Genomic DNA, 12,951 nt, shown 5'->3' on the forward strand with positions numbered 1-12,951 from the left:
CTTTATCTTGTCTAATCTAATGTTTTTTTTATTCCACCTGTATGATGTTTTCAAGTGACTCATTGGATCATACTGTCTAGTTTCTCAACAACAGACTAAATAATAACCCCATTTTGATGCTTTGAGGTCAAATTATAAGCTGAATCTTCAAAGATATCTTGGAGAGATGGGGATTTCAAGCCATAATAAGTAAATGTATACATCAAAGTTCAGTGTTTGACCCTCTTGTCTTTATCTTGTGTAATAATGCCTTTTTTATTCCACTTGTATGATGTCTTCATTAGTGACTCGCTGAATCATTCGGTCTAGTTTCTCAACAACTGACTAAATAATATCTTACTTTCCCTGTGTTGAGGCCTGGATGATAAGCAAAGTCTTCAAGATATCTTGTAGAAATGGGGAGTTCAAGTCATAATAATTGAAGGTGTACCTCAAAGCTCAGTGCTCAGTCCTCTTGCCTTGATCTTTATCTTGTCTTGTCAGATCTAATAATGTGGTTTTTTTTTTTTATTCCACTTGTATGATGGTTTCATCAGTGACTCACTGGACCATCCTGTCTAGTCTCTTAACAACAGGCTAAATAATATCTTACTTTCCTGCTTTGAGGCCTAGACGATGAATGGATTCTTTGAGATATTTGGAGAGATGGGGAGTCATAATAAGTAAAGGTGCACCAATTAGTTCAGCACTTGGCCCTCTTGTCTTTATCTTTTTTTAATCTAAGAATGCGTTTTATTATACTTGTATGATGTTTTTATAAGTGACTCATTGGATCATCCTGTCCAGTTCCTCAATAATAAAATCTTACGTTCCCTGCGTTCCCGCCCTATGTGATAAGTGGATTTTTAAAGCTATCTTGAAAAGATGGGAAGTTCTAGTCATAATAAGTAAAGGTGTACCTCAAAGTTCAGTGTTTGGCCCTTCTGTCTTTATCTTCACTTTGTCTAATCTAAGAATGCATTTTTATTCCGTTTGTATGATGTTTTCATCAGTGGCTCACTGGATCATCCAGTCTAGTTTTTTTTTTTTTTTTTTTTGAAAAGCTGACTAAATAAAATCTTACTTTTCTGTATTAAGGCCCAGATGATGAGTGGATTTTTAAAGATACCTTGGAGAGATGGGAAGTTCAAGTCATAAGTAAAAGTGTACCTCGTGGTTTGGTGCTTGGCCCTCTTGTCTTTATCTTGTGTAATATAATAATGCCTTTTTTATTTCACTTGTTTGATGTTTTCATCAGAGACTCACTGGATCATACTGTCTAGTCTCTTAACAACAGACTATTTAAAAAAATAGTTTTCCCAGCTTGGAAGCCTAGATGAGGGGATTCATCAAGCTGCCTTGGAGAAATGGGGAGTTCAAGTCATAATAAGTAAAGGTGTACCCCAAAATTCGGTTCTTGGCCCTCTTGTCTTCATCTTGTCTAATCGAATAATTTGTTTTTAATTTTTCTTGTACGATGTTTCTCACTGGATCATCCTGTATAGCCACTTAACGACAGAAAAAAATAATAACTCATTTTCCTGCTTTGAGCCCTAGATGATAAGCAGATTTGTCAGGCTGTCTTGCAGAGATGGGAAGTTCTAGTCATAATAAGTAAAGGTGTACCTCAAAGTTCAGTGTTTGGCCCTTCTGTCTTTATCTTCACATTGTCTAATTTAAGAATGCATTTTTATTCCGTTTGTATGATGTTTTCATCAGTGGCTCACTGGATCATCAAGTCTAGTTTTTTTTTTGTTTTTTTTTAAAGGCTGACTAAATAAAATCTTACTTTTCTGTATTAAGGCCCAGATGATGAGTGGATTTTTCAAGATACCTTGGAGAGATGGGAAGTTCAAGTCATAAGTAAAAGTGTACCTCGTGGTTTGGTGCTTGGCCCTGTTGTCTTTATCTTGTGTAATATAATAACGCCTTTTTTATTTCACTTGTTTGATGTTTTCATCAGAGACTCACTGGATCATACTGTCTAGTCTCTTAACAACAGACTATTTAAAAAAATAGTTTTCCCAGCTTGGAAGCCTAGATGAGGGGATTCATCAAGCTGCCTTGGAGAAATGGGGAGTTCAAGTCATAATAAGTAAAGGTGTACCCCAAAGTTCGGTTCTTGGCCCTCTTGTCTTCATCTTGTCTAATCGAATAATTTGTTTTTCATTTTTCTTGTACAATGTTTCATCAGTGGCTCACTGGATCATCTTGTATAGCCACTTAACAACAGAAAAAAATAATAACTCATTTTTCTGCTTTGAGCCCTAGATGATAAGCAGATTTGTCAGGCTGTCTTGCAGAAATGGGGAGTTCAAGTCATAATAAGTAAAGGTGTACCTCAAGGTTCAGTCCTTGGCCCACGTGTCTTTATCTTTATTCTAATAATGCATTTTTTTTTCAACTTTTATGATAGTTTCTACAGTGACAGGCTGGATCATCCTGTCTAATCTTTTAACAACAGAAAAATTAAGACCTTACTGTCCCTGCTCTGAGGGCTAGATGATGAGTGGATTCTTCAAGCCATCTTGGAGAGATGGGGAGTTCAAGTCATAATGAGTAAAGGTGTACCTCAAGGTTCAGTGTTTGGCCCTCTTGTTTTTATCTTGTCAAATGATTCATTTTTTATTCCACTTCTAAGATGTCTTCATCAGTGACTCACTGAATCATCCTGTCAAGTCTCTCAACAAGAGACAAAATAAGAAGCTACTTTTCCCTGCTTTAAGGTCTATATGAAGAGATGGGGCATCTAAGTCATCATTAGTAAAGTTAGGGTTGGGCGATGTGACCTCTTTAAAAGTTTTTTTTTTTCAGATTTAAATCAGATTTCCCCCCACAAAAATGTGTGGAGTTTAAGGTTATTAAACAATATAATTAGCTTACCATGTCATTATTATATAGTTATAGGATACAAAAGAATGCTAATGTAAAAAAATAAACTTTCCCTCAAGAACCTGTCGTTGTAAGATTTAGAACGGTTTACAACAATTTAATAACAATAATAATAATAATAATATCAATTAAACTATTTTATAAAATTACAGGTAAAGTAAACTTGTTAAAAAGATGACATTTTTCAAGACGAGTCATTTCCCTACTATTCTTTACAGATTATTTCAACATGAATATGCATCAGAGGTTTACTAATTTTTATTTTGCATTATTATCAGTATATCCGTGCTTTTATTTGCATCAGGCTGCTGCATCACTGCTGCACTGAGCAAGTTGTCAGTGTTGATATTCACTGTACTGAACATCTTTGCAGCCGGGTCACGCAAGTTATCCGGAAACTGCAATGCTGGATTCCAACATTATATCGGTAACAGTTAATTAATTGGCTTATCCACCATTACTTCTCACCTCGAGAAATACAAGGTGTGGCATGGCGTGAGATGGTTCAAATGTGTGTCTCATAGTGAATGCGTGACTGAAAGCCCTAAATTATGCCATTTTTTTTATTTATTTGGCGGGTGTGTTTGTGTGTCCGTGTTAATTTTCATATCATAGAGGCAACATTTCTCAGAGTTCTTACCACAGTTCTTCCCTGCTCGAGGCAATGTTTGAGTTTCTTTGGCAAATGCGCAGCGAACTACGGAAACCCAGAGGGGAGCGTCAAGTGTTAGGGTGAAAACTGATTTTTAATCAAACATATCGATGTAAACTACACACCCGAGTTAATTGATAAAACAGATTTATCACCCAGCCCTAAGTAATGGTGTACCTTTGTGTTCAATGATTGGCCTGGTTATAATTTTTTGATGAGCACAATATTTCTGCGACCCAAAACTAAGCGGTAAATCATTCAGAAGTTTCTACTAATGCACTGGTTCCCAAACTTTTCAGCTTGCGACCCCTAAAATAACAATGTCAGTGACTCGCGACCCCCATTTTTAAGGTAGTCATACTGTAAATATACAAACGTTGCACAGACAACTATAGGCATATATAAACATGAGCATATTGACAACACAGACATGCAGCAGTCTATTAACCATATAATGTTTTTTATAGTCATTTATTAATTTAATTACATTTAAATATAAAATTAAAAGTTGTTGGCTGGTTTTTATTTGTATGTTGTTATTATTTCTTTAACACAACTATTAACTATCTTCTGTGGGTTATGAATAAAATATAGTAATTCAAATAGTTTAATAAAATGTATCTGAGTTTTAGAAATCACCAAGCAACTCCTTGTCATTGTCCCGCGACCCCCCAGGGGGCCCCGACCCCCACTTTAAGAACCACTGTACTAATGCATAACTCACAGCCTGTTGTTTTAGCCTTTTGAATGCTGATTACACAAACGTTTACACAAATACCTTTTCATTCCCCTCACGCGTAATTTTATGTTGGGAAAGGAGAAAAATGCAAGCCATCACACATAAAATGGGATCCGTTTGAATTTGAATCACACACAAACATAGAGGGGTTTAGAAAATGTCATGTGTCTTAGAGAATAGGAAAATAGAGCAAGCACACAGCAAGACAGTCAGCGAGAGCGGTTACCATCTCTGGTTTCCTCAATGGAGCTGCCAAAGGGATCGGCCATGGACAGCAGATCAGGCAGCATGAGAGAGGTATCTGGAGACTTTAGGCCCTCTATCAGCTTCTCTGTAAGTCAGCCAGTGAAAACAGCCAGTGTTAGCCAGAATAAACAGAGAAATGTAGGCATGCAGAACTGAGGAAAGAGAAAGGACAATGGAGGGTTTGAAAGCCAAACAGATGATTAGAACAAGGTAACTAGCACAGCGAGAAATCTGCCACGAAAGAATAACTGATTGGTCTAAATCAGGCTTCTGCCGGTGTAAAAGTTTTATTGTTGCGATCAATTGCTAAAGTTTTTATCACGATATACAGTTCTATCACAATATTGAGTTAGGCTGCTTAAAATAATAAAAATTATAAATAGTTTACTGGTTTATTTTACACTCACCGGCCACTTTATTAGGTACACCTTACTAGAACCAGGTTGGACCCTCTTAACCCTTTATGGCAGAGATTCAACAAGGTACTGGAAATATTCCTCAGAGATTTTGCTCCATATTGACATGATAGCATCACACAGTTGCTGCAGACTTGATGGCAGCACATACATTATGCGAATCTCCCGTTCCACCACATCCCAAAGGTGTTCTATTGGATTAAAGTCTGGTGACTGCGGAGGCCATTTGAGTACAGTGAACTCATTGTCATGTTCAAGAAAGCAGTCTGAGATGATTCACACTTTATTACATGGCCTCAACAGTTAATACAAGGCAGGATGAAACCATGATTTCATATTGTTGACGCCAAATTCTGACCCTACCACCCGAATGTGGCAGCAGAAATGGAGACTCATCAGAGCAGGCAACATTTCTCCAATCTTCTATTGTCCAGTTTTGGTGAGTCTGTGTGAATTGTAGCCTCAGTATACTGTGCTTAGCTGACAGGAGTGGCACCCGGTGTGGTGTTCAGCTGCTGTAGCCCATCCACCTCAAGGTTGAACATGTTGTGCTCTGACCACTAGCATCAACAAGGCATTTGCTCATGCATAAATGCATTGAGTTGCTGCCATGTGATTGGCTGATTAGAAAATTGCGTTAACGAGCAGTTGTACAGGTTTACCTAATAAAGTGGCTGGTGAGTGTTTTTTTTATTTTTTATTTTTACAAATATTGTTAGGTAATAACTTCATTTAATAAATTGATCACAACTTTATTTACTATGTAATTAGGTATTAACTAAGAAATTAACATCACCCAAAATTAAGAAATGGGTTCATTACTTTGACTTAGTTAATTACCTGATGTTAACAAATAGATCATTACAGTTAACAAACAAAAGGATACAGTTAATCACAGAATTTCCAATGTAATAGGTTGGATTAACATATGAAAATGTCAATTTTTGAAAATAAATTGCCTATTAAGACTTCAAGCATTATTACAACAATCTGAATAATCTTACTAACTTTAAATGTTCGATAAGTATTTACAGTATATGGAAGTGCCCACAACATCAATATTGTGCATGTCCAATGATTAAATATCCTTATATGTCTAGTCTGAACTCTATTTAGTATCGACCTATGATTATTATTATATTATATCTATATGAAGAGTTCAGATGCAAACGCAGCTAAACGCCACTTCCGCCAAAAATGAGATAATGGCATTTAGTGAATGGTTTAGGCATGTAGTACACTATCAACAAATAGTTTTGTTACAAATCATCTAAATCCCAGCCTCAGCGCATTCATAAATAACAGTTTGTTGGCAAAAGCCACTAAACGCCAGTTGTCTGACAGCAAAAGCCGATATATCCCAAGAACCAATCAGAAGCCCGAATCGAATCAAGTGTTTTCAATGTAGCAGCACGCTGATACGCCGCCTTTATAAGGAGACTGCTTTATTCCGCTTCCGATTTTGATTTTAAAGACAGAGTTTGGTGAACTGGATGAGGCTGTCTGATTGTCAGTGAATGGCAAATGAAAATGTCCCTTATGTCAAAACTCTGTGCATTATAAGAAATATAAAACACACTGTGCAGTCGGAAGTGTGACATGCATTCATAATGGGGTTTTTTGCGCAGCGACGCTACTTTAAATGAGTCCAACTTACTATACATTAAACGGAAACTGGGTTCCACGAAAGACAGAGTTAAGATGCCATTCTTTTATCCCACGTGGATGCCATGAGGATAAACACGGGACCAAGACCTTAAGTATGGTGAGGATGAGTGAATGACAGCTTCTAAAATTGTCTGAGAGGCATCCCCTTTTTCACATTGTGTTTCATTTGCTAATGTAAGCTATTTTTTAAAAGATAAATATAAATGTTTAAAACTTTACATTATTTTTTTTACTTCATAATACCTATACGTCCGATAAGCTTTTATATTAATAGACAATGCCCAGATATTGATGTTTCAGAATTATTTACACTACATTATTTAAATCTATCAAGTTTAGTTTACAATGTTTACATTGCTCTTCTTACATTAAATCTAAATCCTAAATATCAGAAATGACAATTGATTGTTCAGATGTATTTAATGTCAGTTTGAATGTTTTTGATTAATGCACTTACTTTATAGATTTCAGTCTTTCTTTTTCCTTCTGCTGTTTCCCTGGTTTAATCACAGCGGAATGAACCGCCACTTACTTGACAGACTTATATATTTTTAATTTCAGGTGGTTTGTGTAATGTGTTTTATGTTTGGTAAAATAATTTCTGATCGCATCTTTATAGTGATTTTCAACTAATTACACTGTTTTGTCTCAGGTGGATTAAAAGGTTTTTGCATATAAGCAGAAGTGGATTTAGCAGGTTTTAAATCTACCTTGTTTAAAAACCAAAGAATTGTCTAAAGTGACATTTATAAAAATAAAAAAAGTATTGGTATTTTTTTTACCAGCTAATAACCTTTTCATTACATATAAAATAAAACTTCTGAACCTAATCAGAGGAGGCTGACAGAAAATGCTCATTTACAAGAAAAGAGGTCTGATGGATATATGGAGGGTTTTGCATCTAAACTCTTCATATCCTCTTAAAGACCAAGGTGTTTTTTTTTTACATGCTTTTTTATTTCTCTTTACTATTTGTGCTTATTGGAACCTAAGTAGAATAAAAAAATCTATGTATCATCTTTTGATAAGAAGTACAGTTGAAGTCAGAATTATTAGCCCCCCTGAATTATTAGCGCTCCTGTTTATTTTTTTTTCCCCCAACTTCTGTTTAATGCAGGGAAGATGGTTTCAGCACATTTCTAAACATAATAGTTTTAAAAATTTCTAATAACTGATTTATTTAATCTTTGCCATGATGACAGTAAATAATATTTTACTTGATATTTTTCAAGACACTTTTATACAGCTTAAAGTGACATTTAAAGGCTTAACTATGTTAATAAGGTGAAGGTTAGGCAGGTTAGGGTAATTAGGCAAGTTATTGTATAACGATGGTTTGTTCTGTAGACTATCGGAAAAAAAAATTAGCTTAAAGGGGCTAATAATTTTGTCCCAAAAATAGTTTTTAAAAAATTCAAAACTGCTTTTATTCTAGCCGAAATAAAACAAATAAGACTTTTTTCTAGAAGAAAAATTATTATCAGACATACTGTGAAAATTTCCTTGCTCTGTCAAACATCATTTAGGAAATATTTAATAAAGAAAAATAAAATCAAAAGGGGGCTAATAGTTCTGACTTCAGCTGTACTTTTAGAGAAAAATCATGTCCATATATGTGGACTCGTGGACCGAATTTACTTTTAAAAAAAACTGTTATATATGCGTAAAAAACATTCCGGAAAAATTGTTTTAACTTGCTGTGACTTTTAGAGAGTAAAAACTATTTTTTTTTCCCATTTTTTGGACAGTTTAAAATCGTGTTTGTGACATTTCATATGCTGCAGGATAACACTGTATGTCTGTAACAAAATATAAAACATTCAAAGTATTTTAAATAGTCACTTAAGAGCTCAAATGTGCTGTCCACGTAGGTGAACATTCAGGAGGTTATTATTATAATTCTATCTATAACTCTATTCTAATTATATCATTCAATAAACAGTGTAACGTAAAGAGAAAGTAATAAATGAAGATACAATATACAGAACCAGTGAACAACAACATTTCAACGTTAATGAAGTTATGAAGGTGAACACAGGGCGAATTACCTGGCACAGCTAGCAAACCAGCTCCAGGTTCCAAGCCAAGAATATCAGCAGGTCGTTCAGCTAAATGAGATCCAGAGAAGAGCAACATTACAAAGCAGTAAAAAAACACTTGACATCAACAGAAGTCATTAAATGCTGAGCTTCAGCATGAATTCAGGAAGTGGTTCGACTCTGACGAGCCAATCAGCAGGGATGCTGAGGTAAGTGGTGGGATGCGATTCAAAGGACTCTCCGTACTTGAATTTTTTCTTTAAATAGGAGTCTCCTGCTGAGGCTGGTGACCACGCACTTAATGTGATGTAAGCAAGACAGGTTGAGAAGGGCAATAGCAATACACTGAAAAAGTGACACTCACGAAAATGTGACAGGAAGTCAGAATGTCACATTTACAATTTGCTTCAATTTCTGTGAGTGGGAAAAGTCAGATTTAGACCTATGCTACACCTACCTGAAGATGGAGGAGCAGATTCTGCAGCTTCCAGTCCAGGAATAAGACTGTCGGAAGTGACGATCAAAGGTTCAACCGGTTCTGTAACGGCAAAAACAGTTTAATTAAATGTGCAATAATTCAGATACACTTAAAAATACATCTACATTTTAGCCTTCTGTTCACTTAGAAAAATTTTTGCTGTGATACCTGACTCATGTTACACTTTCACAAGAGTTGCTAAAAATAAAAGATACTTTCACATAGTATTTCTATTATATTGCTGTAAAGGAATTAAAATTACAGTGCTGTACAGCAGCAAAAACACTGGACTTTAGAAACTGGACTTTAGACCAGAATGGTGATTTGGTATAAATTGGTCGCAGTAGTAAGAGGTGGCATATTTTGTTAATATACACTCACTGGCCACTTTATTAGGTACAACTTACTAGTACTGGGTTGGACCCCGTTTTCCCTTCAGAACTGCCTTAATCTTTCATGGAAAAGATTCAACAAGGTACTGGAAATATTCCTCAGAAATCTACTCCATATTGACATGACAAAGTTGCAGCAGATTTATTGGCTACACATCCATGATGTGAATCTCCCGTTCCACCACATCCTAAAGGTGCTCTATTGGATTTAGGATCTGATAACTGTGGAGGCCATTTAAGTACAGTGAACTCATTGTCATGTTCAAGAAACATTTGAACATGACAAACTGTCTGAGATGATTCACGCCTTATGACATGGCGTGTTAGCCTGCTGGAAGTAGCCATCAAAAGATGGATACACTGTGGTAATAAAGGGATGGACATGGTCAGCAACAATACTCAGGTAGGCTGTGGCATTGACAAGATGCTCAATTGGTACTAATGGACCCAAAGTGTAAAAATATCCCCCACACCATTACACCACCAGCCTGAATCGCTGATACAAGGCAGGATAGATCCACAGAACTGCCGTTCACTGGATATTTCCACTATTTCAGACCATTTTCTTTAAACTCTAGAGTAGGGTTGTACCTATATACCGGTATGACGGTTTACCACGATTTGAACGTGCACGATTATCATACCATGAACAATTGCATATCAACGGTTTTAACCCTTAAAGACCGAGACAGCCGCCCGCGGCTAAAAATAAGTAACGTTATTGCTCTTAAATGTTTAATAACTTTTGATCCGCTGATCCGATTCATACAATTCAAAGATTGGCATAAAGAAGAGAGTCTCAGCTTTCCAGTGCTGTATCACATAACATTCGCGGACTTTCAGAGGCTCCGGAATCAGTGCGGTTACGTCATCAACATTTGACAACGCTGATTTGACAAAGAAACGCTCGTCACTGTGTCTCCGGACAAATCAGACATGATACATCGATGCATTGTCCCTCCTCCATGCCCAGATTGGTTCAAACTCGCTATATCACAACCAATAAGCATAGGTTTCACTTTTGTTTGTGGACCAACACTGAGCTTTTTGAACAACACGGAATGAGAGAAAGGCATACATTTATGCGCGGCTAAATAAAACGCAAAAAAAAAAAAGTTTTGCATGAAATAATTCTCATACTAAGTACTTTTGCATGCACAGCAGCACAGAAACATGACAAAACAGTGACACAGCAAAGACGAACTGCTGCTCTTGCTGTTTTCAAAAGACGCAAATGAAGATGCAGCTGTTTATCTGCATTGCAGACAACCATATCCAAATCCATATCCACAGACAACCATATCCATGCTGGCACATAAAACCTAAGGATGTTCCATATTGAATCTAGTTTCGTTATGTAACTATTTATAGTATAGTAAATATTTATATCTATTTTTTTACTGAGGATTTGCACCATGTTTATTTGGACTTTATTTGGACTTTGACACATTATTTATTATTTTCTTATTTTTATTTGTTCATTGTAAGTGGTGTTGTTTATAGTAACTAAAAATATATTATTTGGAAAAAGTCAAATTTGCTTCACTGTTCTATTATTTTGTAACATTTGTAACATACCGTATACCGCGAAACCGTCAAACCGTGGTATTGTTTTAGACGATTATCATACCGTGAAAAATTCATACCGTTACAACCCTACTCTAGAGATGGTTGTGCGTGAAAATCCCAATAGATCAGCAGTTTCTGAAATACTTAGACCAGCCTGTCTGGCACCAACAACCATGCCACATGTAAAGTCACTTAAATCACCTTTCTTCCCCATTCTGATGTTTGCTTTGAACTGCAGCAGATTTTCTTGACCATGTCTACATGCCTAAATGCATTGGCGTGGAGTTGCTTCCATGTGATTGGCTGACTAGAAGTTTGCATTAACAAGCAGTTAGACAGGTGTACCTAATAAAGTAGCCGGTGAGTGTAATTAATATAATTAAAAATCAAGTTTTTAAACAGTTTTTATTACACTTTATGCACATGCAGGAAACTACAGGTGTACCTCAAGGTTCCGTGCTTGGACCTCACAATAGGTTGACATACACAATACCTGTCATGACTACAACCACATTCACCATCGGGAGGCAGCATAATTTCTTGCGCAGGAGAATTTTGCTTGCACAATCAAAAATGAATAAAATAATCCAACTTTAGCACTCAATAGTTCCTTTCATTCCGCTAAAGAGAAAAGCTTTGACCAATGAATGCACAAAGTGCTCAACATTCCACACTTCTTATATCATTGAATAAGTGCATCATCTGGGTAGATAAAGGTTACGTATTATTTTTGTAATTTTCAGTGTGAATGCGTTACAAATTAGAGCATAAGTAGGTGTGAGGGGCACCTATAGTTTTCCATATTTATGTAGAAATAAATAAGCTGCATTTGAAATGTCTGTAAGAACGCATTGTTACCATCAGCTAGCTTGGTGAAGTCTTTGTTGAGAAGATCCTCAGCTGTGAGTTTGGAGAAATTGTCATCATCGAAGGGATTCCAGGTGGGCTGGGTTGGAGGGCTTGTCAGATTAGCAGCCGAGGCAGGAGCTTGGGGGACAGAAACACTGGCCTGCTGCTGGGCAGGCTGGTAAACACTCTGTTGGGAGGACTGGGGAGAGTTGGAAGGAGTAGCGCTAGCTGACCTAATGGTGGGGAATACAAATTAAAAAGCATTCAGGAATAAGTTATTTGTAGGATTCAATTTGACAGAATGCTGCTTTTGATCATGCAGAGCTGACAGGATCACAGTCAGAGAAATGAAGGTTAGGAATTCTTTATTTATTTTGAGGAAGTCACAATTATTCGCCCTCCAGTGAATTGTTTTTTTTCTTTTTCAGATATTTCCCAGATGCTTTTTAACAAAGCAAGGAATTTTTCACAGTATCCCCCATAATATTTTTTCTTCTGGAGAAAGTCTTATTTATTTATTTATTTTATTTCAGCTAGAATAAAATCGTTAAATTTTTTTAAGAACCAATATAAGGTCTATATTAGTAGATCCATTTAAGCCAGGGGTTCTGAACCTTTTTCACTTTGGGGCCCACTTCTTCCTCTGATCAGATTTGAAGGCCCATCTGACTGACATTTTCTCTAAAACGTTTGTTTGAAGCGCTCATTTAAACCTTAATTTATCAATATATATATATATATATATATATATATATATATATATATATATATATGTATCAGAGTTGCAGCAATGTTTTATCAGCTTGTCATCCTCTAAGAAAACAGTTGATGTTCACCTAGCAATCTATGTATACCATCTCCCCCGTCTGGGACACGGTACAAATGTCAAGCACTGACTGGTCCACAGTGATAAAAATGTTGAGAACCACTGGTCTACAGAACTAACCATCTTGATACAATGATCTGCTTAATTAACGTAGTCTAGCTTCTAAATGTTACTTTAAGCTGAATACTAGTGTCTTGAAATATATC

At 36.2% G+C, this 12,951-nt stretch overlaps 1 protein-coding gene across 24 annotated transcripts in view; it reads right to left on the minus strand.

Annotated features, from left to right (window-relative positions):
- Positions 1-12,951, minus strand: part of aak1b (AP2 associated kinase 1b) — a 97,369-nt gene that overhangs the window by 32,868 nt on the left and 51,550 nt on the right. For 15 of the 24 annotated variants that reach the window (XR_012386538.1, XR_012386536.1, XR_012386534.1 and 12 more), the window contains 4 exons: positions 11,929-12,152; positions 9,089-9,169; positions 8,641-8,700; positions 4,489-4,593 (listed from right to left, as the gene is read on the minus strand). Coding sequence is in view for 19 of the 24 variants with exons in the window: in XM_073915141.1 (XP_073771242.1) it covers positions 4,489-4,593; positions 8,641-8,700; positions 9,089-9,169; positions 11,929-12,152 (470 nt within the window). In the remaining 5 variants the exon portion in view is untranslated. The remainder of the gene's footprint in view (positions 1-4,488; positions 4,594-8,640; positions 8,701-9,088; positions 9,170-11,928; positions 12,153-12,951) is intronic. The other 9 variants (XR_012386537.1, XR_012386535.1, XM_073915143.1 and 6 more) reach the window with 1 other exon arrangement.

This window comes from Danio rerio, chromosome 10, assembly GCF_049306965.1.
Source record: "Danio rerio strain Tuebingen ecotype United States chromosome 10, GRCz12tu, whole genome shotgun sequence".
NCBI classification, from domain to species: Eukaryota; Metazoa; Chordata; class Actinopteri; order Cypriniformes; family Danionidae; genus Danio; species Danio rerio.